We start from the raw sequence: 23,235 nt of genomic DNA on the forward strand, positions 1-23,235 counted from the left end.
TTGTCAGGAAGCACCGAAGTACAGCCGCACACTTGTATTTGCTGTCTCTTAACTGACTTGCCCATGGGACCCTCCCAGCAGGGTTTAGCAGCCCCATCTGACCAGGCCTCCAGGAGCTGGTGCGCTGGCAGTAACCTGCGGACAAAGCCGTCCAGGGCACGGGCAAAGGAGCCTGTGAACGTACCCAGGGTGGCGGCACCCTATTTTGGCCGCCCCGTTGTGGCGGCTCTCAGCGGGTAGCCATCACCCCCGCCACAGGGCGCCGCCCCAGCGCACACCGGCACACCTCCGCCTCCCGCTTGGCGCCTCGGGCGGTGCCTGTTCCCACCCAAGGCGCTGCCAGGTCCAGGCACCCCCGTACGGAGGCGACGGCTCCCAGCGGGCCCGAAAAGCATCTCCCCGCATTACCACCCGGCGCCCGACCCCGACCCCCTCCTCTTCCCTGCTCGCCCCCCCTCCCGCCGCCATCTTGAGAGACACACCCTCCCGATCCGGGGGGCGGGCCCCGCCTCACTGCAGGCCCCGCCCCGTAGGGCCCGCCCGCGGGCAGGCAGCCCCGCGCCTGCGCAGACGCGCGATAAACAGGCGCCTCTGCTCCTCCCCCTTACGCTGTTTGCGTGGCCGCCTCTGCGCAGCGCCGCGCGAGCGCCGGCAGCGGCGGCGGCTGCGCAGTGGCGCTACATCCGGGCACTGGAGCAGGATGAATGCTCCTTTCCAAGATGGCGGCGGAGGGAGGAGGGAAGGAGATGAACGAGATTAAGACCCAGTTCACCACCCGGGAGGGGCTGTACAAGCTGCTGAGCCACTCGGAGTACAGCCGGCCTAACCGGGTGCCCTTCAACTCGCAGGGCTCCAACCCGGTCCGCGTTTCCTTCGTCAACGTCAACGACCAGAGCGGCAACGGGGACCGGCTCTGCTTCAATGTGGGCCGGGAGCTCTACTTCTACATCTACAAGGGGGTCCGCAAGGTACCGGGGCTCGGCCGCTGGGCTGGGGGGAGCAGCGGGGTTCCCGCGCCGCCCGCCAGGGGTCGGTCGGTGGGCTGTGCGAGCCCCGCCGCGGGGGGCGCGCCGTGGGCGGGGGGCAGCGGCCGCCCCCCCCGGGCCGCCCCTCCGTTGGGCCCCCGCGGCGGCTAGGGGCTGGCGGCTGCCCGGTTGGGGCCCGCTTGTGGCCAGGGTTTCAGTTGCTCTCTCGGTTAACTGGTCCGTGGGGCGGCGGTGAAGGGGGGAGCGCAGGCCCGGCTGGCGCTGTGTGAGGGACTGGCGCGCCGGCCCGCTGCTAGCGGGGTGCGTCAGGTACGGTGTCACCAACCGTAGGTATGTGTGGGGGGCCCGCTGGAGGGGTGGGGCGGCCTGGGCCCTCCTCGGCGTGCAGGAATGAGGGTTGGCTTCCCATTGCGAGGCAACCCTGGGCCTCCTTCACCTGCTGCTCTGGGGCTGAGTTTGCTGGACACTAATGCCTGGTGTGATCATGGTGGTGTCAGATCCCAGGTTCCAGGATCTTTCTAGCTTTCACTGAATGGCTGCAGCATTCACTGTAATTTTAGGCCTTTATTGTGATTTTGAAACATGAACTGATTTTAGGATTGTTTCTAACTAGGAGCAGTGCAATGAGCCAAGTTTTAAATCTTAGATAATTAACAGAGAGAAAGTTGCTTTTACAGAAAAGAACCGTTGATACACTTGAGAGAGACTCTTTACCTATTTGATGTAGGGTGCATTTGATGTGCACACATTTGATCTCTCAGATCACCATATTTATGAACAAACCTTTTCTACTTGTTGTTTCTTAAGGTTCTTGATTTTATGGGATTTAGAGAAGTATTCAGAATTTGTCATGCCAAGTGAATGTGTGTCACTCCTAATATATGTAACCGCAGATACAATTATTGTCAGCTTTCTATTTGATGTTTCAAAAACTGGGTGTTCACTGTCTTACATGCTTGGGACTCAGCTGCCAGAATGTGAGTACCTTGAAATCTCCCTGCTCTTAGCCCACCATTCAGCATGGGATGGAGTCACAGAGAACTAGTGACGTACACAAGGTTGTGCAGGAAGCTTGTAGATGAGCAAGGAATTATACCTGAATCTACTATGTCCTAAGCTAGTGCCGTATCACTCCTCTGTATAAAATGTAAGCACTGACTGGAGTATAAAGCCTATGTGGTTATCTGTGGACTGACTTAACAGATCTGATATATCCTGTATAATTAAATAGAAAAGTGTGCATATGGATTTTAGTTTCACCCTTTAATGAATTTAATAATCTAATTATGTTTTAAATAATACTTGGACAATAGTTTCTTTAAGTAAGGGATGAGTATTTTGTATCAAACAGTATTTGCTATTTATAAGCAGTTGTTGCCTTTACTATGTAGAAGGTAACGTGGGTGGCAATATCTCTGAAAATCTGTATCCTAAATTATTGTCAGGTTTGGGTTCTGATATCTCATGTTTGTTTTTATTTTCCATACAAAGTAACTGCAGAGTTCTATCACTTAGCCTACAGAGCAGGCCTTTAGTACTAGTTTAGTAATAGTACATGTGATTCTTGCAAGTTGTCTTAGTCATCTCTTGCCACAGCTCTGAAAAATAAAAATCTGAAGCCTGCAACTTAATTGAAAATAATGAACTGAATAACTTTTTCAAATTATAAAAATAGCTTTGAGCTGGGTATTTTAATTTCTTTTTTATTTTTTGGATGCTAAAATCTGCTGGTGTGATACACAGTAACTGAGGTGAATTTAGTTTGTCAGGTTGTTAACAGGTACACCTCAAAGCTCACAAGTTAGGTGTTAAATACTTTTTTCTGAGCGATATAAAACACAGACATTGTTAGAACAGAATTAATTTTAATTACCTTTTACAATGTTAACAATTTAAAATACACTGTATATTCTATATGTATAATGTAGTAATTTTAGTAAAGTGAACCTAGAGAAAGAGCTGAACTAAATTGACACACAGTTAAGGAAAATGCTTTAAAGGAGAATGGAGAAGATGCTCTGTCTTAAACTTATACTACTACTTCTTTGGAATTTGTTTTGAAGCTATTGGTTGGAAGTCATTATTTTGTCCATGTACAAAGTTGACATAGGAACAGACTGACAGTCCTTCAACTGGGTATTTGATCTTTTCAGAATCAAAGGTTCTATCTTCTGGCTATTATAAAAGGGAGAGAGCTATTGTTACCTGAATTGACAGTACGTAATTCTGCCGTAAACTGGACAAACTATCAAACACTGCGTGTCCTCCAGTTCTTGGGAGCAGGAGGAAGAGAGGGACCTTATCTGTTGAGGACCAAACCTATCTCTGATCCTCTGCAAAATACAGATGCTAATAACTGAAATTTTAACTGTTAGTTTGTAGTTAAGTATCCCTTTAAAAAAATTCCCTAATTACTTTTAAGATTATAATTTTTGTTTTGGCAAAGTTATATTAGAATATTACATTGAGTTGAATTTTGTGAAGCTATGCTGTGGGCATATATCAGGTAGCTATGATTTTTTGTCTTTATCTTTTTTAAGGTCTGATTCTCTTCTTGCTAAGAAAATGCTATATTTTTACTAAAATGAGTGAAAGAACCACAGGGACTTCATTTTAAGTAACTGTTAAATACTGAGAATTCATTCATCAGTAATCCATTGCAGATTGGTACACATCAAGTGAGAGTCATGTTTAAGCTGTGAATGACACTTAGGAATAAATAATGTAATATTGAGTCAAAGATACCACTTGAAAGGATATTTCTTAAAATCAGTGATGCTAAGCTTTCTTCTTTTAGTTTTCCTTAAATCCTAAATATATTGTCTGCTACGTATAGTTTGTAAGTCACCTTTTTAAGTAGACTGCTAATGTATGCATTCTGTTTAAGATGCTTAACCTATATAAAGAAAAAAATGTTTCCAGGGATGTTTCTTTAACCTTGACCCTTCTTCCAAGTAACTTGGTTGAAAAGTTTCATCTAGTGTCCAGGACAGTTGTGTGGAGATTGGAGTGCTGATAGCCAATGATAATGGTTTGGTAGAGAGACAAGAGAGTTGGACAGCATGTCAAACTGTCTTTAGAGACTTCTTGAAGCAAAAAGGTATTTTCTCCCAATTTTGTTCTTTTACCCTTTAAAAAGGAAGCTGAGTTTTTACGGTTTTATTTTACCATTACCATGAAATTTTACCGTGTTTCCATATTTTCCCTGTCCTAGAAACACATCAGTTATGAGCCAGTGCATTGTTGTTTTTATAATGAAACTTAAGCAGCCCTCTTTTGTGTTAATAAGCAATGAAGGCTTCGAGAAAACTGCTGCTTTCTGTTTTGGATCCACTGAAAAAAAAGAAATGAACCTATAGTTTAGTAAGGAGAAATTAAACTGTGGTGGAATGAGCTGTGGTTTCTTTATTTATGTAGGTATATAATTATTCTCAACTGTACTGAGTGTTAGTGGGCTTTCCCTTTCAGTCCTCCTTAACTTTGGCTTTAAGGTTAGGAGTGTACAGTGATCTCCTGTTAAACAGGAGGGGTAAATTTTAATGAACTCACCTGAACTAGTGACAGCTGAAAATTATGGTCTAGGGGTATAGTATCCTCTTGGCAGCACGCTCCTATCTCCTTGCTGTCTTTGGCAGTGCTCAACCTCTGGTTGAGCTAGTTCAGCTTGCTAAACCAGCAGCAAAATACTTGCTGTTTCTCTGGGCAGACTTTTTCTTTGTTTGGTGAGTTGAACTGTCTCATCTTGGGGTCAGATATTAGCAGGCACAGTGAGAGTAAAGAGGGTTGGGGGGTGTGTGGGGAGGGGAAGAACAAAACTAGCCCCTCCAGTGGCCTGGGCTGTCAGATCCACTGCCTTATGAGGTCTCACCTGAATAAAGCTTCAGCTTTAAGTCAGATTCAGAGTGAACTGTTCTTGGGGGATTGTTGACTATTCAATGAGTTATAGGTGTCACAGGAAGTCTTTACTATTATTTATGGGGTTTGCTTCTTCATGGAGTAGGGTTAAAAGGTAATAATTCAAAAGTTGTTCCTCAAACTATGATGCATTGATGCTTTGGATAGGTTGCCTTTTCAGCTGCCTTTTGCAGCCCCAAATCTCATGAGAGAGTGTTGGGGTACTTCAATATGGTTTGTGGCTAGCTTTGCAAAATGATTTATTAGTTGATTCATCAGTTTTGAAAGGAGAACACTATATCATCTTCCTTGCCTTAGGAATGACTGACAAAAAAGTCTCTCTAGATTGTTGCTGACATTAACTATCATGTTTGTTTCCCTTTCTACTAGGAATCTCGTATAATTTTCTTTTTAAAAATTGTGTGTATGATTTTTAATGTATTATTACCTGTATTTGGTACAGGTTTCTGGGTTTCTGCAACTGTCACTGCAATACAGTCATATACAGGTACCTATTAGCAATAGTGTCACAAGGTGCACAGTTCCTAAGTTTTTACGTAACACATTGGGAAGTTAGGAAATTTGAATGTGTACCTTATCTTATTACACTATGTTAAGCTTTTTGCATTGTATTTAAATTCTGAATATCTGCTCTCTCTGTTAGCGTGTGGCAGACTTGCCTACCATTAGTTACTTCATTTATTTTGGAACCTGTTTCTCACAAAAAGAGGCTTTGTCTTCAGTTCTAGCTTTTTCTGCAGGTACCTAAAGCAGCAGTCTGCCAATAACTATAGGATATTGTAGTTTGTTGTAATGGTATTGGGGTAGGAACATATGTAGGTGGTAAGCTCAGGTTGGCAGAGGCATGGAGGGCAGAATCTGTTGACTATCTTTTTAACCTTATGGGGAGCAAGTGGCTTAGAAATGTATTTGTACTAAGATGGAAGTAATCTTGTATCTCAACTGCTTTTATTAAGAGTTAGCATAGCGGCAGTTCCTGGTTGTCAGTAAAAATACTGATGATGAGTATGATTTCTTCCTTTGTAGTTCTCTAAATTACCTGGCTTGATACTGGAGTCTTAGTCCAGTTGGCAAGTGTTATCCTTGGTGGGGTGACTTTCATTCTGTAGACAGTTCATCTAGGATCTTGGCTCAACAACAGAATGGTAAGGGGTGGCATTTGTCACTGTGCCTAATATATTGCTCTGGGAAGAGTAGTGCGAGACAATTCTGGATTGGAAGCTGGAATCTGTGGAGAAACCCAGCAATTTTTCTCAAGGTATGGTGGGAAGGTGAGTTTATATTTCTGTAGATTTAGAGATCATTAAGCTGTGTCAGACCTCAAAAAAAGATGTATAGATGAGCTGTGATGTATAGAAGATGCTGGGATTTGTAAAGATCTTTGAAGATACGCTTGCTGTGAAGCAGTGTGAAGTATACCTACGTCTTTGTGAGCAGTTCTTCAACTTGCAGCAAAAAATTCCACAGCCCCCCTAAATAACTTGTTTTGGTGCTTACTTTTCTCACTTCTCTTCCCCTCTGCAACATCTAACTGAACTTATTGTTCAAGGGAAAAAAAATGAGGCTGAATGCTGTTATTCACTGTGGACATAGAGAACAGTTGACTGTTGCCTCTGGCTCTTATGTATTTGAAAACTTGTTAGTTTGTCCTCTCATTTTTCCTAAGGTAAAAAAATCTAGTTCTTTTAACCTTTCTTCTCAGATCCTGACTTCCAAATGTTTGATTGCTCTCCTTCATATCGACTTCTATTGGCTAGCGTTTGTGGTACCTAAACTGGATACAGTACTTCCACTGTGACTTCAGTGTGGAGTAAGGGAGAATTATTGCCTGCTGTGTCTTCTAATATATTCTTGTTAACATATTGAATAATGTTGACATTTTTGAATCCTGCCGATAGTGCTGACCCACTTGGATTGTTTGTGATATTGCTGCTTTCTCTCCATTTTTCTGTGCTTTGACTTTTTGTTGTTTATAATGCCTTGTAGCATTTTCATTGAATTTAATTCTATTAAGTTTATTAGAGAGTGGTTTTACTTCCAGTTCTGTGTTGCACACTGCAAAAAATCCTTCCAAATTTGATGTCATTCACAAATCAGATGTGTACTTTCATCCAGTAACAAAAGTATCTCATAGAACTTAAAAACCACATGTTGCATTTGCTGCTAATCTTTCTCTAGTCAAGTTATTTTTTCAGAAGACAATTAGATTAATTCAGTGCTTGCTTTCGGCAAGTTTACCTTGTGCGCTTTTTTCCTGCTTTGTCTAGGTGCTTACAGTCAGTTTTCTGTCAGTGGTTTTGATACAAAATAAAGGTTTACTACGACTGTTGAATTCTGCTACAAAGTGTTCTGCATTTGAATATTTATGTATATCAGAATCAAACATCACTCTTCTTGTCAAAGGGATGACAAACAAAGGTGGCTAATGGAAGTGCCACAGTAAAGACAGCAGAGTTCTTCTCAAAGGTATCTGGTGCCATCCTGCAACTGGGATGATATTCTTTTTCTGTGCTGGAGGAATTTGCATAGTCCACATTTTTCAGGTGTGGTGTCCCTCTTCAAAAGGGTGTTGTAGATTTTTTTATTTAAGAAATCCCTTAATTTCTTGCTGAGTTTTTTCTTCTGTCTTGTAGAGAATAGTTGTTATGTTGGGACTGGATTCGCCAGTCCTGTGAAGGTATTCTGACTAGATCAGGAGTACTTTACCTGTTGATCTGTGCATGTGAAGGTATTTGAAAGGCTCTTGGGAATTTGTTTCAGGTGATTAATAGAAGGATATATTTAACAACTCAAGCTTCATACTGTAGATAGATGTTTTCTTTCTTATTTTCAGGTGGGAAGTACTAAAGACTGCCAGGACATGCTACAAAATGTTCCTGGAGTGTTTTCTGAAGGGTGGGTTTTTTTGGTAACCCCTTTCTTTCAAGTGACGCTTCTGAAGGAGGTAGCAAAGAGCTGATGTAGATTACAGGAGCGTAGGTAGATTTAAGTGTCTAACTCTGTTGTGGGGCTTGTACGGAACAGCTACAACTGGTTCGAGTAAGTAGGAATCTAAAGACTAAAAGGCTGTTTTAAAATGGCACTGTTGCAGTGTTAAATGTATGTTGCTCTGGAAGAGAATAAAATACCTGCACTTGACAGAGCTTGCAAGAAGATGATTATTATCTGGGGGCTACATCTGAGTTGTAGGTAGTGGCATTAGTCTGTAGTGCTTTTACCTCTCCTAGTCTGTTTTTCAAGTCTGTATCACAACTGTTTGGCTTCAGTAAGCTATTGCAGTATATCCTCTGAAGGGTTGCTCTTCAAGATAATATTAAACTATGGGTGCTTGCTTGGCTGCCATGTTTGAGAGTGAATACAGGGCTATGCTGGCCAAACCCCCAAACTGGTATGCAGTATTTTACAGGCAGTGCAATTTTTTGTGTGTGGCTGTTTTTTGTTGTTTTTTTTTTCTGCCGCTGCAGATATAAGTTGGTTTCTGTTTTGATATTGAAATGTATTTGTAGTAATATTGTACTTTCATGAATTCAGTTGGGGGAATTTAAATTAGGGTGAAACCATTAATTGTTGCACTTAGTCTTTGCAGACTGACAAAATTTTAGTCATAATGCCTCACTGATGTGAATAATGGTCATTTGTAACAAACACTTCTGTGTCTGTAGTGAGTTTTGTGGGCCAGCTTTGTCAGAATACTTATAAATGGGTTGTGTTATGTGCTTCAATTACAAGGAATTGGCATTATGCTTTGACATCTGACAGTCTGCAAAGCAGTTAACTAATTAACTGCTAATAGTTAAAATGTATATTGAAGATGCTTCAAACACTATTTAAACATTGCCTAGACCCATCTCTGAGAGGATTGCAATCCATAGTCGTCTTGTTTGACATTCTAGAGTCAAATTTAATGCCCTAGTTTGAGGTATTATTGTAGTTCTCTGGCTAAAGGGAACCATCTGAAATACTTTCTTTTGAAGGACATGTATCCAAAGGCCACTTGCTGTCTGGTTGTCATGACTCCGAGTTGACACACTTGGACAAATTACTATTTGAAAATTTAGTGCTAATAATGCCTAATAATGCCACTGTGCTCTTAGTAAGCTTAAGGAAACTAAACAGTAACGTTAAATGTGCCATACTGGGTTAGAGTAATAATATTCTGTTGTGTCCTTCTCGGAAATAGTGTTTTTTCCTTCCTTACCTCACCCACTTGTAAATCCCAATGTATATGCAGTCATCTTCTAGCATCCACATACTTCCCATTTCTTGTTCCCTGCAACTTAAAGCAGCCACTTTTGCTTGTTCCATCTTCTGTTTAGCAGACTGTTGGTAGACTAGATATAGTCCTGTAATCTTTGTGGGCAGGACCACCATCCACTACAGTTGAAATCTTTCCAGTGACAGTGCCATAACTTGCATTGGGATTGTTCTCTTGCATTATTCAGTAAAGCTGTTAATAATGGAATGATAGATCTCTAATAGATACTTTCTGCAAATTGATTTCAGTTTTAATTTACCAACTGTACTCAGTCTTTAATTTAATGAGTTAATCATGAGGTTCTCATGTGGCTGTAATGGTCAAAGACAGAATATTTTTTTCCATTTTTAATTCTGTGTGGATTGGAAGGTGGCTGTACTATGCAGTTCTTGGTTTAATAATGCCTAATTTTTGTACGCCTAGAGAATGTGAAGTGCTATGTTAGACTAAACACTAGTGTAAGCAAGAACTGTAACTTTGAAATGCCCTGGAGTAGGGAGAAAACATTGGATGTTATGAACAAACTTCACTATCTCCAGTCTCCTGGGAGTATAAAAAAGTAATTCTTATTATCTTGCCAGAAGTTTACATACATCTTGTCAGGAAAGTGATACCACATAAAACTTTGAGAGGACTCTGGTTTGTGGCTTTAATGCTCCCTTTCAACTAAAGGAAGAGGGAGCAGTGACAACAGGAGACTGAATGGGTGCCAATATATATTGAAACTATCTGTTAAAAATCCATGAGTCTGGTGGAATAAACTATTGAAACAATGCCTTAAGGACAGTTGAGCCTGCAAAGTCACAAGGATAACTCAGTAAATCTGAGTAACATAAATAAAAAAAGTCTTCTCTTCCTGACTTACAAATGTAACAATAACAAATATGTAATCCTACAAGTCATAGTCTCATCATATTTTAACTGTGACAATTTATTTCTAAGGATTCTGTTTTGGTCGCAGTTCTTCCAAGACTTCTGTAGAAGTTGTGCAAGTTTTCTTTAGATTTCAGTTGGATATTGGAGCATGACACTGATACATGTTTGAAGCTATCACTGAAATGAAATTTTGGCAGAAGTTTTGTAAAGTATTGTTTTTGTTGTCTTGATTTTTTTCTGGTTTTCTATTAGTTACTGTCCTCAGTATTACAGGAAGATAGTTATGTAATGTTTTGTAAAAATCGTGTTAAGAATTAAATTATAGTTTAAATGTTTGGATTTGCATAATTTAGTGGTCTGAAAGGCAAATACTACGTCTAAAAATCAATTTTAATACTGTATTGTGAAACCATAGATAGAAGCTTAGTCTGAATTTTCTTTCAAATTTCCACCTTTCTTTCCTACTAGGATCTATATAGCTAACAGTTGGATTTATTTTTCAGACTTTTTAAATGAAAGTGTTTTTAGACATCGGGGGTTTTGGGTTTGTTTTGTTTTGTTCTTTGGGCCTTTTTAATAGGAGAGTGGGCCAGAGACCTTCAGTAGCTACCTGTTTGCACTTAAGGTGTCAGGAGGGTCTATCTTGAAAAATAGTTTATGAGGGCAGGAATAGTTGCATGGTTAGGCAATACCAGTTTTGAAGTTTGATGCCATGTATACTGCAGGATGCTGTATTTCTTACCTTATTATAGGTATAGCCCATCTTGCATGTGTTGGTATGTGTCAGTTCAAATTACTAATCTATTGCTTATTAAAGACCGAAGATGTTTGGGTTTTTTTGGTTTGCCCATTTGTTTGGGTTTTTTTGAAGTGTGCCTGTTCAGTGTGATGTATTGATCCAGGAGGAGGGGTTTTTTCCCAAAAAAGACTTTCAGAAATACTGGGTGGAGCTTATAAAAGAAAGGTGCTTGTGTTGACTAGGGAATTATTGCCATTTAATAGCATTAGCTATATATATCAACAGATGACTTCTAGCAAAAATCTTGCTGTTGCATCAGAACGTGATCTTGTGCTCTATCGCCTCTAAATAAAGCTGTCCAGTTATGTTCACATCAGTTTAACACATAGAGATGGCCTGCCTTTCTCGCCTCAGCAGTGAAACTGTGGTCCCTAATACAGAATAGCGTCCGTAACTTCTGTCATGCGTAGTTTGGAAACTTCATCTAGAACAGCATCTTAGGAAACACCTGCAGTTCTATCTTCTAAAAGGGTTGGCAGAATAAACTGTGCCAATGAAGTGACTGTTCAAGTGTAGTTTTGTATTTTAGCCAAAATGCAGCCTCTATGTCTGTGTAAATCCACTAGAGTGAACTGGGGTGGTTTAAGAGTGAGCACACATTAGCACTTTTGAATCAGAGAGATAGGGCAGACAGCTGTTCTGAACAGCTTGGATGCCCAGATGAAGCTGCCTTTAGTGATGGTCAAGATGATTCATGCTTTTCCTCATTGTTAGAGTAACAAAATGCTTGGTGTCAATTAAGTTACTGCAGCAGTCTAGATGCAGCTTGCTTAGCTGCTCTAACTCTGTGTTGCACTGTACAGTATGCATGTCTCTGTTCCCTCTGAGCAACAGGTAACCACTTTTGCAAAAGTATTGCGCTGGCATTGATCTGATTGATCTGTATATTGGGGTTTTTTGTTGGTCCTAAACTAATAGAGGCTTTGCTTGTATGTAAGAGAGCCAGACAAAGGGGAATGCTGGTAAGATCAGTGCTCGGAGAAGTCCAGTCTTAAGATGGTAGAAAATGCTTTTGCTGTGCTTTCTCTTAAGTCATTTGAGAACACTTTCTTTGTTTCTGATCTCTGATTAGTAGGTGTCTTGCAGCTGTGGCACTTCCAGCGCAGGTTGATATAAAGGAGAATTTAGATTTAAACAGTATACTGATACCAGTGCTGGTTAAAGGTATGATTATTTTTGACTGCAGAAATCCTTAGCATGTACAGTATTAGTATGTCCATATCAATGGGAGGGATGATTTAATAGCTGGGTGTGTTCTGTCAGTACCCTAACTGTTCAGTTCTGTGTCCTCATGTAGGCTTCTGTTAGGACCTTCAGCAAATGCTTAAGATGCAGGCTGTTACTCAGCAGCCAGCACTACTGTCTGCAGCAAGATCAGTAGGTAACAATAGTCTGATCACTCCCTCCTGTTCCTGACGAGACAATCTTATGTGACCATTTAGTACATAAAATCCTTCTAGCCTTTTATGGTAATTTTTAAAGAAAGTGATTAATATCAGGCAAAAGGTTGTGTTTTTTTCTCACATAATATCTGAACCAGTGAAACTGTCAGCACTTACTATTAAAATATCTTAATACTTTGCTTACTTTAAAATAAGGCTATTGGGAGATCTAGTGCTGAAATTGGGAACATGCTGCCTTTTGCTCTAAAACTTTGGAAGTGGGATTTGGGTTCACAGACTAGGTGATATCCTATACCTTGTACGAATGGGATTGTGGGAAATCTGAGTTCACTGCAGTGTATCTCTGTCAGGGATTTGGTCCTTGGTATTTGTTTTCTATTCTGTGATCCTATTCTTGTTCTGTAACGCTTTTTTCCTAGCTGGCTTGGGTTGTTATGAAATGTCTTCAGCCCCAGAAGGAAGATGCATTGCAAATTAACAAGTTCAGGACAAGAGTTAAGGCAAATATGCTATTTCATCTGTTTGTTACTAGGTATGACCACAAAAAGCATAAACCAATGGGCCTCATTCTGGTTTTGGAACATAGGTTATAGATTTAGTCAATTTATTCACATAACTTCTGTAAGACTGTTCTGGGCCTGTTGGAGTAACAGCCAGTTACATCTTATTTTTAGTACAAAAGTAATTAGGGCTTTGTTCTAGTAATATTTTGTTAACATGCTGCAACACGTTGGAGTTATGGGCTTAATAAAAATACTGTATCAAAAATGTCCGGCTTTCCTGTAGGACTTGCAAAAACCAACAGTAGCCAGAAAAGACATAATTCTAACTTGCTGGACAGACGTTACTATGTTGTATATGACTCTTATTGAGCTTTGTAATGAAAAAATATAAATTGATTAACAATTAACTGCTACAGTGAAATAAGTTTCTATAGCAACAGGGCAGTGCAGGGTACAATTATTCAGATGGCTTTTCTGTAACAGATAATTTTTTTTCTTACAAGCAGTGAATTTACACTGTTGGGCTAAAACATTGTTTTGTTATAGCAACGGATAATCCTGAGATATTTGGCTGCTGCCTTTTTTTTTCCTCCCCCTCCTAAAGAAATAACTTTTCCTCTTATGTGCTGAAAAGGGGATGGGGAAACTTTCAAAGATAAATACCAGGGTGGTAGGCTGGTGGAAACTCAATGTACTACTACTTGCCAATATGTTATATAGTATAATGGAGCTATACTGGATATATTATTATGCAGTGTGAATTTATACTTCACTTCTGCCTGTTGACAAGTCTACGTGAAACTGAACTTGCTGTAATTAAATAGTAATGATCATATAGTAGCTTGCAAATTTCAAATAAATCAATAAAGTTTAGTCCTAATGCTGATTCCCTGAATGGGTCAGAATTTTGGTTATTTGTTCTTTGGACGTTCAAAGTCTCTGTATATTTTATTTTAATTCTTCTGAATATCCTTAAAGAGAGGAATGTTTTACTTTAAGCTTCACTGTTAAAACTGGAAAAGATTAGGGTATTTTCAAGGGACTGCAGCTGTTGGGGTCGTTTGCCATAAAACACACTTGTAAAGCCAACTTTTGAGTGTTACTGTGTATTGATCTTTTTAAAGTTAGAAGAAATGAAATTTGAACAACTTCAGTGATGAAGCTATAGCAGCCTTAGTCTTTCAACAGGGGATTAATTTTCTGTGATGTATTTTGAGGATACTTTGGATGTCTGATCACTTGAAAAAAAAAACCAAAAAACAAAAGCAGCAGTCCTGTCTCTGGCAAGCTGTATGTGCAGCCAGCCTCAAAGGATGCTATTGTACTAGGTGTGCATTTATTGTTAAAGTGCAGTTTTGTGGTATCATAACAAAACCATACCAATGTTTTCGAGAAGGAAAAAAGATAACTTGAAGCTGAAGTGAAAGAAATTGTTTTGAAGGTGTGACTGACTAGAACACTAGTCCAACAGGTCAGGTAGCTTTTTTGTGTGTGCAAAAAAGGAGGAGATGAATGACTTGGAGATGATGCTATCACTAAATAGTGCAATGTTGCCAGCTTGTTCCATGTTTTGAGAGCCATCTAAAAGCAGCCTACCAGTATTAATTTAAAAGGTGACACTCATTTAACAGGTATAATTTTCTAACCAGTTTTACTTACAGAGCTGAGCCAATTTAAACAATTTCCCAGTGAAAGTAACTTAAGTGTTTGATAAGTGTCCCAGCTGAGCCCCTGAACTGAAAGAGAACAGTTGCTGAATTGTGCCAGAATGTGTGGTTTTACTTGGAATCCATTTGATATTTACATACTTGTTTTCATTATTATAGTTTTTCCTACATGTAGTATAGTTATCTTATATTTATTCAGCTCATCTGAATTGTGCCCTGTTCAGTATTAAAAACAGGTGAGAAAGGACTGATTATAAGTGTAGGCAACAGTGTGACTAGACTGTAGGTGTAGGAGGAAATGAAAGGATCCACTGGAGTGTAAGGAACAAGGAGGAGATCGGAGAGATAAGCATTAGTTCTTACTTTAGAGCTATGAATCTGTTATAACTTACTAGACTGTAACTGTTGAGAAAGGAGTTATGGTTATCTAAACATAAATCTTAAGCGAACGGTGTAGAACTTAATAATTAAGTGTGGTTAAAGAAAGAGATAATTGTTATAGTACACTTCACTTTTGAAGAACTGAGAAAACTGAGACTAAAATGTGCTTCCTTGCATTCCAAGCTTTGCAGGTGATACATTCATTACGCAATATGTGACATTCTGTAAGGACTCTTGCAGCATGAGCTTTATTCAATGCCTGTGAATATTTGGTGCTCTCTGGTATTCTGAAAACAGTTGCTTTTTAATTCATCACGTTGCTAACAGTGAAACTTCTGCTAAAAGCTTTTGGCTGCCAGTGACTCCAGTGACAGGCAGGTATTTTCTTAAGGCTTATTCTTGATTGTATTTATGTAGAGAAAAACATTCAAGAGTACTACTGACCCCCTGCCAAAAAACCCAACCCAACCAAACAAAAAAACCCCAAAACACAAACCACCCTATACACAACAAAAAACCATCCCACCACAATAACTAAAGAAATCCTGAAGAGCTCTCAACTGCTTTAAGTGACTTTCAGTTTTAGCTTTTGAAATTCAGAGGTAGTAGACTTCTGTGCCTAGTTTGTTTTGCTTGAAGTAAAGCATTTTCTCCCTTTGGTGTAGGCTGAAGGAAAACGTTACTGTGTAACGTATTACATAAGCAGCTTTATTTGAAGTTCAGGTGCTCAGCCTTTTTAGTGTAATACTCTGGTGGTAAGAGAGAATTATAACTTATATTCACATCCTTTTATGAACCAGCAATTTTAGATTGGTATAATAAATATTTTAAGTGAAGGAGTTCTAGAACCTTAAACTCATTCTGTTCTGAAATGGGGAGAGAATTAAAATGCTTAGTTCTTGGTATCTTTTTACAAATTTTACTGATTTTAAGGACTGGCAACTGTTGAGAAGAGAGCTTCAGGTTGGAGTTTTCTAGGAGTGGTTTTGGAAACAATATTTGAATTTGTAAGGTTGGGACAAAGAAGTAATAGCATGTACATGGTGGTGAAATTCTCATAATTATATATTTATATATTATTGGTAGGCATCACTGCTCATAATCAGAGTACTTTGTAAGGAGAACAAGCTGATACCAGAACAGTAACTGAAGTGAAACTTAATCGAAAAAATACGTAGTTAGCAAATTTTTGCTTCAGCCATAAAACTGAAAAGATAACCAGGGCATAATGTTGATTACTGTGGTGTCAGCTACAGACTCTGTGGGAAGTACAGACAGACTTTAAGAAGAGACAGAGCATTTTATCTGGAAACTTCTTAGAGGTGAGCTAGGTGAACAGAATGAAGGAAGTGTGTTATAGTGATACAGATCCAACTATCTGTGTGGTACCCAGTGAGGCTACCTTACTGGCTTTTAGATATAGAAGAGGAAATGAAGTGCAAGATGCTGGAGCTGGAGAGACTGAAGTCCAAAGAACGAATGGAAGTGCAGCTGACTGAGTGTGCTCTTTCCATGGTATCTGCAATGTTTTATGGTAACCGTAACTCAGTTGTTTTGTAAGGAAGCTTCAGGGGGTTTTGTTTTGGTTTTCAGATTTTTCTTGGGGGTGGTTCTCAGTATTTTAAGTCTGCATTTATACAGCAGGCATTGAAGGTCACAACTATTTCATCCTATCTCTAAGCATGAGCAGAGTAAAGGATGAGATTTTCTTGAATAATATCAGGTAACAGTGGGTGCACTAATTTATTATAAAAAGAGGTGACGAGCTAACCTTCACTACTTGTTTTTTATCATATGGGGTAGTGAGGCTCAAAAAAACTAAGCAGTACGCCTTTTTTTATGTTTCAAGTTCTCCTAATCTGTTCTTTATTTACCTCTATATACATTTTGGTATGCTGAGGTATTTGGTACGTTTTCTGGGAATTAGGAAAGATTCTGTGTGCTTAAAATGGATGTTTTTGTATTCATGATCGTGTATCTGAGCTGAGTGAAGAAAGACCTTTCTTCAAAGTGGAAACTAAGAAAAACTAGCAACTGTGGTTTGGCTTTGCCATGCTAATATTAATCCTAGAACTTAAGTTAGCTGATTACCTGGCCCCTCTTGCAGCAGAACAGAATGGTTTTCCACCAGGATACAAGCTTTAATGTATGGAAACTATCTTTCTCATTTTAAATCCACTCTTGGAACAAATTTTCTTTTCTGCTGTGAATGCAAAGTCTTGATTCACAGGAGAGAAGGTGGTGTCAAATAGAGAATCTTTGCTTTTCTAGCGTAGCTCCTTATACAGTGAATGTACCTTGTTCCTCACATCTGAGTACATTCTTTTTATTTGGTCACTATTTATGCACATCTTTGGTGATGAAGTTTCCCCATTGCGCTCCCATCTCAAACAGCAGCAAAAATCCTTTGAGGTTTGTAATAGTGAATAAGGTGGTTCCTCCAGTATGAGAATTGTTTGCCTCACACTTTGGAGAACATAGGATGTTAATGTATCTTGATCAATATACAGCACTAAACAGTTAAACAGAATTTCAAGTAGAGGCTCAGGCTGCTTGGTTACCATGGCAAACACAGTAGGAGATTCATGCCAAAGTTTGGAAACTAAGATACACAAAAGAAAACTTGTAAACTGAAATAATCCCTTTGGAAAACCAATGTAGTTGTTTATAATTTATTAGAGTCCCTTTTCCAAAGAATACTCTTTTAAAATCCTATTTTAGCAAGCAAGTCTTAATTGCCAGTTCAGGTTTTTGCACAAAGCAGTAAACATTCACAAGCAGGGAAGAGTGACGTTCTTTGTTGGCTTGCCCTCTAACTGTAAGGGGATTGAGTGAATAGAATAGCCTCTTGGAGACAGATAAATTACTGAAGTACTGTGATCAAGGATGACAAGTGTGCCATGTCTTGTTTAACAGATGTAACTAGTATTTTGTGTGTGTGCATGTATATAATGATTTGTCTATGTTAATAATTATGTGTTAGATCATATATACATAATTTTTATATATTTAATGGTTTGTGTATGTTAAAGATCTTGAAGTATGTAGTTCACTTTCTCACAGTTTTTTTGTCTTAAGGCTTGCTAACTGTAACAAAGATCTAAATGTTGGTGTTTTAATGGAGGGATTCTCATTTTGATGGTCTTCTGTTTAATCAGCCATCTTTGAACTGTCTGTGAACACAGTATTTCATATTGCAGTCCTGGCAGTATATTGTGGCAAAATTTGATATTTTTGCAGGTGACTTGCTGGACAGTTTTCCATAGGTGCGGTCAGATGCAAATCATGCAGTTACTTTTCTCTTTCTGAATGTAAATTAGTATATGTATTTACATGCATCTTTTCCAAAATCTCATCCCCCAAAGGGGAAGCTGTTATATAGAAAGGCTTGAGAGAGGCACTACTTCTATAAACTTCCTGAAGATTGAGGCTAGAGTCGTAGCTGGACATAGAGATTATGTGCACCTACCCTGACATGTGACTCAACCTCATCACTTTATGCATTGCATAATCTGAGATTAAGATTATGTTAGATAGTTGGACGCTAAGGGAAAACAGTTTAGGTTATCATTGAGAAACTATGATTAATTTGCCTCTGCCTTTATAGCGCATAGTATCTTGGGAGGGAAGGCTTGATGATGTGATAACTAGGAAGTGGTGTTACTGGAACATGAAGTGTTGGAGGTGATGGAACAAGCAGTTCAGTATTGGGCTGAAATGGTGTCCAGGAGTTCTCGTGAGTTTTAAGTGTAAAGAGGCTGAGCTGCAGACTTGTTAAAAATAGCAACTGTTGTAGTGAATTACAGGTTAGTCTGTGCTGCTGACCTCTTTAAAAAGGACTTACTGATCACTTCATAGTTAAAACAAAAGTAGAATGTGAAAACATATGGAAAATTATACTAGGATTTAATTCAAAGGAAGTGATGAACTGTGCCAGTGATTAGCCACAGTAAAAACTTTAAATAGCTTTCACCCCACTAAGTTTAACATATGGTAATGTATAGTTCTGAGGTAGATCTGTAAGAAATAAAGGAGAAAAGCAGGAGAAATTGAAGGTGGACTGACGTAACTCTCTGTCAAGGCAAGAGGCAATTGTAAGAAACCTGGGAGATGCAATTTTGTTAGGTGAATGAACGGGAGTGTTTGTTCCCACTAATCTTTTGGCGGCGCACACTGGAGGAAAAAAATTGGAGTCAGCTTGGAACAACTGCATAAAAAGAGGGGATTGCGACCTGAATTGATCAGTACTTGAGTCCTAATTTTTTCTTTATTGTAACAGATGGAATGGGGAAAAATACTGGAAACAAGAATGGAGGAAATCATATTGCATTGTATAAATCAGTAGCTCTGTAAACGTTCATACAGGTTGAAAAAAAAAAGAAAAGATGATTACAAAGAGATTCAGAGAAATGGTGAAAATTGTGATACCTGAAAACTTTCATGGAAATACTGAAAAGGATGTGGCTACTTATTCTAGTAAGCAGTATAAGTGCTGCGTATATAAGGAATGTTAGACATCTTTGTCTCTTCCTGGGGAAAAAGAAGGTATTCTGTAAAATCAGAGGGGAACAAAATTCAGAACCTGATACTTTTTTTTCATACATATTTGACTTTATCAGAATGTCTTGCTTCAGACATCTAAGTAAATAATGATCAGAAAGTGGGTGTTAAAATCTGGCAACATATGCAATACGATGCAGTAGTTAATGAAAAAAAAAATCCTGTAAAGGGTTATTAAACATGCATATTTGCAGTTTAAATGTCTTCCTGAAAGAAATCTAGGATGGACAATAATCCATTAATGCAGCTAACTTCTTCGGATTACCTCTGGAACATGTTATGCCCACTCTTGAAAAAATGGTATTGGAGTAAAAAGTGTTGGATTGTGGTCCAGTTCTGCATGTGCCAATATGTATGTGCCATGACTTGTTAAATCTGTGTCTTAATTTTTAAGCCAGTGATGGAAAGACCAGTATAAAAATGTGACCTGTCACCCATGGTTTATTAATAGCCCTGAGAGATCATTGTTTTGAACTTAAAACTGCACAGTGAGATCTCTCTCTTACATATATCCTTAAAAAGAGCTGAGTAGGGGGAGAAGAGGAGGAAGGTGTCTGCACCGCATGCAGAACATACGTGATTCTGAATTAGGTTTCTGTTGGAGAGGTTTTTATCCAGCAGGCTGAGCTACAGTTGAGCCAAGATTCTGTAGACCAGCAACTGGGAAGAGACAATAATACTGATATCACGGGTTCTTTTCCCTTCTTATTAAAAAAAAAAGGGCAACTAATTGCTTAAACCAAAATAGAATATCTAAATCAGTTCATGTCTGTTGGGAGTGTGTGATACAGTGACTATATTCAGAGTTGTTTGAGTTTAAGCAGCCTGTTTACGGATTTAGTGTGGCCAAGTACATAACACTGAAGTAAAAGTCTCAATTTTTATCTGAATTGATCATGTCATTAACTGACACCCACAGTAAGGTGAACTTTGCAAAAGGAACTGTAAAATACTGCTTTTTCTAGCTGTTTTTCAGTGTGGATTTCTGAGTGATTGTTTAGATGCTCAAGAACAATGTAAAGCTCTGTGCTCTTTCTGTACCATAGTAAAACAGTATTGTGCAGTGTGATGTAAAGGATTGGAGCACTTCTAGGGAGGAAAGCGGCAGTTTTTCTTTAATTAACTTTGTTAAATATGTAGAAACAAACACCTTTTGAAACATGAAGTTACAATGTCCTGTCACTTCCCTGAAGTTATAGTGATCTGATTATAGTGCAGCTGAAGATTGCTCGAGTTACTTGGAGTGCTTCCAGTCTACTTCCTGGGGTGAGCAGACTGTTCGGTTTCTTTCGGAGATGCTAAGCACTGCTCACAGACCTTTTCAGGACTGACCGGGACTTGTTCTGGAGAGCTGTGCTGAAGGTTGTGGTCAGTTGATTAGAACAGTTTGGGTGTGACTTGACCCTTTGGACAGCTCTGTCATGAGTTGTATATTTTGGTCTTCCGCTCAAAAGGAGCCATTGTCACAGTGTAAATTTTGCCAAATACGTAATATATTGAACTGAAAATGTTTTAAGTTTCTGAAGAAGCGATTTCGGTGACTTGAGACCTCTGTGGGTTGTGACATATGGAGGCAGCAGCAGTGTTCTCTGCTCAGAAGACAGAGGAGGTATTTTTTTGTGTGAAGGGGTTCAAAACCTTGTTTGACTTTCCCTCAACCTCCCTGGCCTACAGTAGTTCAACTGTGTTAACATTCCTGTCCTACTTTAATGCGATTTACCCAGTCTTACAGAGAAACAAAGGGTAAGTTGATTCTACATGCACCTGTGAAGTGAAACAGGGATTTGCAAACAAAAAAGGGTTTTTTCTTTTTTTGGGAGTCCATAAAAATGCCTACTTTTTCTAGAGTTATTGGTAGACTGGTGCTTTCACCTTAGATGAGCACATCCCATTGGAAGTTATCTATACTGTAACTAGATAAATATTTTGGTTTATAGCCTTACTAAAATGGAGTTAACACTGTTATGGTAAGTTGTAAATCAGACAGTCACTTATGCATGTTCTTTATGGGTTCACATCCTACTTTCTTGATCTTGCCAATTATATAATGATGGGTTCAGTTAATATTATATAGATTTATTTCAAACCATTGCATATGCTTTGCTCTGAGTGCTTAGAATAATTCTTCTGGAAACAGAATATGATTATTTTGTTGGATGCTTCAGAAAACTAAAATGATCTTTACCTAAATATGGATTTATGTCCAGTTGTCTGGACTAGAACTTTTATCTTAATGTCTGCGGTCGTAGTTGTCTGCTGTATGAATAAATGCTGAAATCTTGTTAAGTAATGCTTTTCTCCCTTTCAAAAGTCATGTATGTCTTGTATGGCCCCAAGTGGAAGTTAAATCTAGAAGGGAGAAGAATATTAAGTAGCTTCCCAAATTTGCAAGTAGCTCTGTACAAAGTTGATCTTTAAGACTGTTATGGATGAATTGTGTGGAACACTTGAAAAAAATTAGGTTAAATAAAATTACTTGGTGTCCCTGTTTTACTAACAGAGCTGTTCTTATACAGTATCCTAGAAACTCTGTCACATGCCTTAAGTGTTCCTGTTCAGCATTTAATCAAGTGCTTTGTAACTTATAAAAAAACCTTCTGCAAAGATACAGGAACCCATTTATGAGGAACAGTGTTGTTCAGGATGGTAAACATTCTATTGAGTGGAAATAAATCTTGAAATGCTTTTGTTGGGAGCAGGTATAAATGCAAATCATTTTAAACTTTAAGTGAGATCATTTAAAATATTAATGTATTCAAAAAAGTACATCAGAAGATATGCCACTGCAGCCAAATTAATAAGGATCATATCTTGAAGATCAGAATCTTAAGACTTATGAAAGTAAAACTGGCATGAATTGGCAGGTACACTTTCTGGGGAGTTCCTAGAGAAAGGAAGCTATAGAGAGATACCTTGATGGAAGGTCTTTGAAGCAGTATGTTAAAAGTAGCGGATTCTTTTTTTTTCCTGCATGCTAATTATTTTTTTTCCCAATTGCTTAGTTTTTAATTTTCAGAATTCATGTTGCCCAGTGCAGCTTTAATCCCTTTCTCAGGTTCTCTTGTCTTCAGTTAGAAAGGAATAAGGGAAAGTGAATGTGTGTGCTTATTTTTAGTGTTCATTCATACTTGCCCTTATGTTAATTGGCAGCAAATCTGGCATTGGCTGTGCCGTTGCTGAATTGAAGCTATTGGTGCTTCAATTCAGAGAGTGAAAAGTTCAGCCAAATTTTCAAAGCAAAACTAAAAATGAAATAAGTTTCCTTAAGGTTTACAAACGCGACTTTAATATAAAGCGGGTGTATTGAATGTAATGCTGCAAAATAAAGACCTAAAATTTCCCTGGCATTAATGGCTTTGCATGGTTTAGGAGACTCTTAAAACCAGTCTATATGTACAGACAAAACACCTACTATGCAACCCTGAAAGCTAAGCACACCACTTAAGTATGGAAAAAGCCGCTCTTACTTATTTAAGAAACTGTCCTTATCATTAAGAAACCTATTGTAGCTATGTATAAATAGGGCAACTTTACAAATGGTGGTTGTCTGCCTCTTTTTATAAAATCCTAAATAAAACTTACACTTTTTTTGTTTGTTTTAGTTTATAAGTGTTCCCAGAAGCTTTCAGACTAGTTTCTAGGGGCTTCTGAAGTGGCCCTGAATGTTTGTTCACTTGTACGCTGCATGAAAGGTTTGTGCTGTTGAGTCTGAAGAGATCCTGGGACTGATTTGAGTTCTTGCCAGACCTTAAACTTTCTACCGAAAAAGCTAAGGCCATTAGTCAGCAGTCTGTCAGCTTACATGCAGTTAGGTTTGTAGAAGCCAGTGTATTACTGATCGGCTATGGCACTATCAACTGCACTGAAGTGTGTTTTATTAGGGCTTTATA

General features: G+C 38.9%; 1 protein-coding gene across 6 annotated transcripts in view; it reads left to right on the top strand.

Annotated features, from left to right (window-relative positions):
• Positions 1-639: 639 nt before the first annotated feature.
• WDR20 (WD repeat domain 20) overlaps positions 640-23,235 on the top strand; it is a 46,253-nt gene continuing 23,657 nt past the window's right edge. For 4 of the 6 annotated variants that reach the window (XR_012662358.1, XM_075103945.1, XM_075103948.1 and 1 more), the window contains exon 1: positions 645-968. Coding sequence is in view for 4 of the 6 variants with exons in the window: in XM_075103945.1 (XP_074960046.1) it covers positions 705-968 (264 nt within the window). In the remaining 2 variants the exon portion in view is untranslated. Of the gene's footprint in view, positions 969-23,235 lie in introns of all 6 variants that reach the window. The other 2 variants (XR_012662359.1, XM_075103947.1) reach the window with 2 other exon arrangements.

Source organism: Phalacrocorax aristotelis, chromosome 9 (assembly GCF_949628215.1).
Source record: "Phalacrocorax aristotelis chromosome 9, bGulAri2.1, whole genome shotgun sequence".
Classification (NCBI taxonomy): Eukaryota; Metazoa; Chordata; class Aves; order Suliformes; family Phalacrocoracidae; genus Phalacrocorax; species Phalacrocorax aristotelis.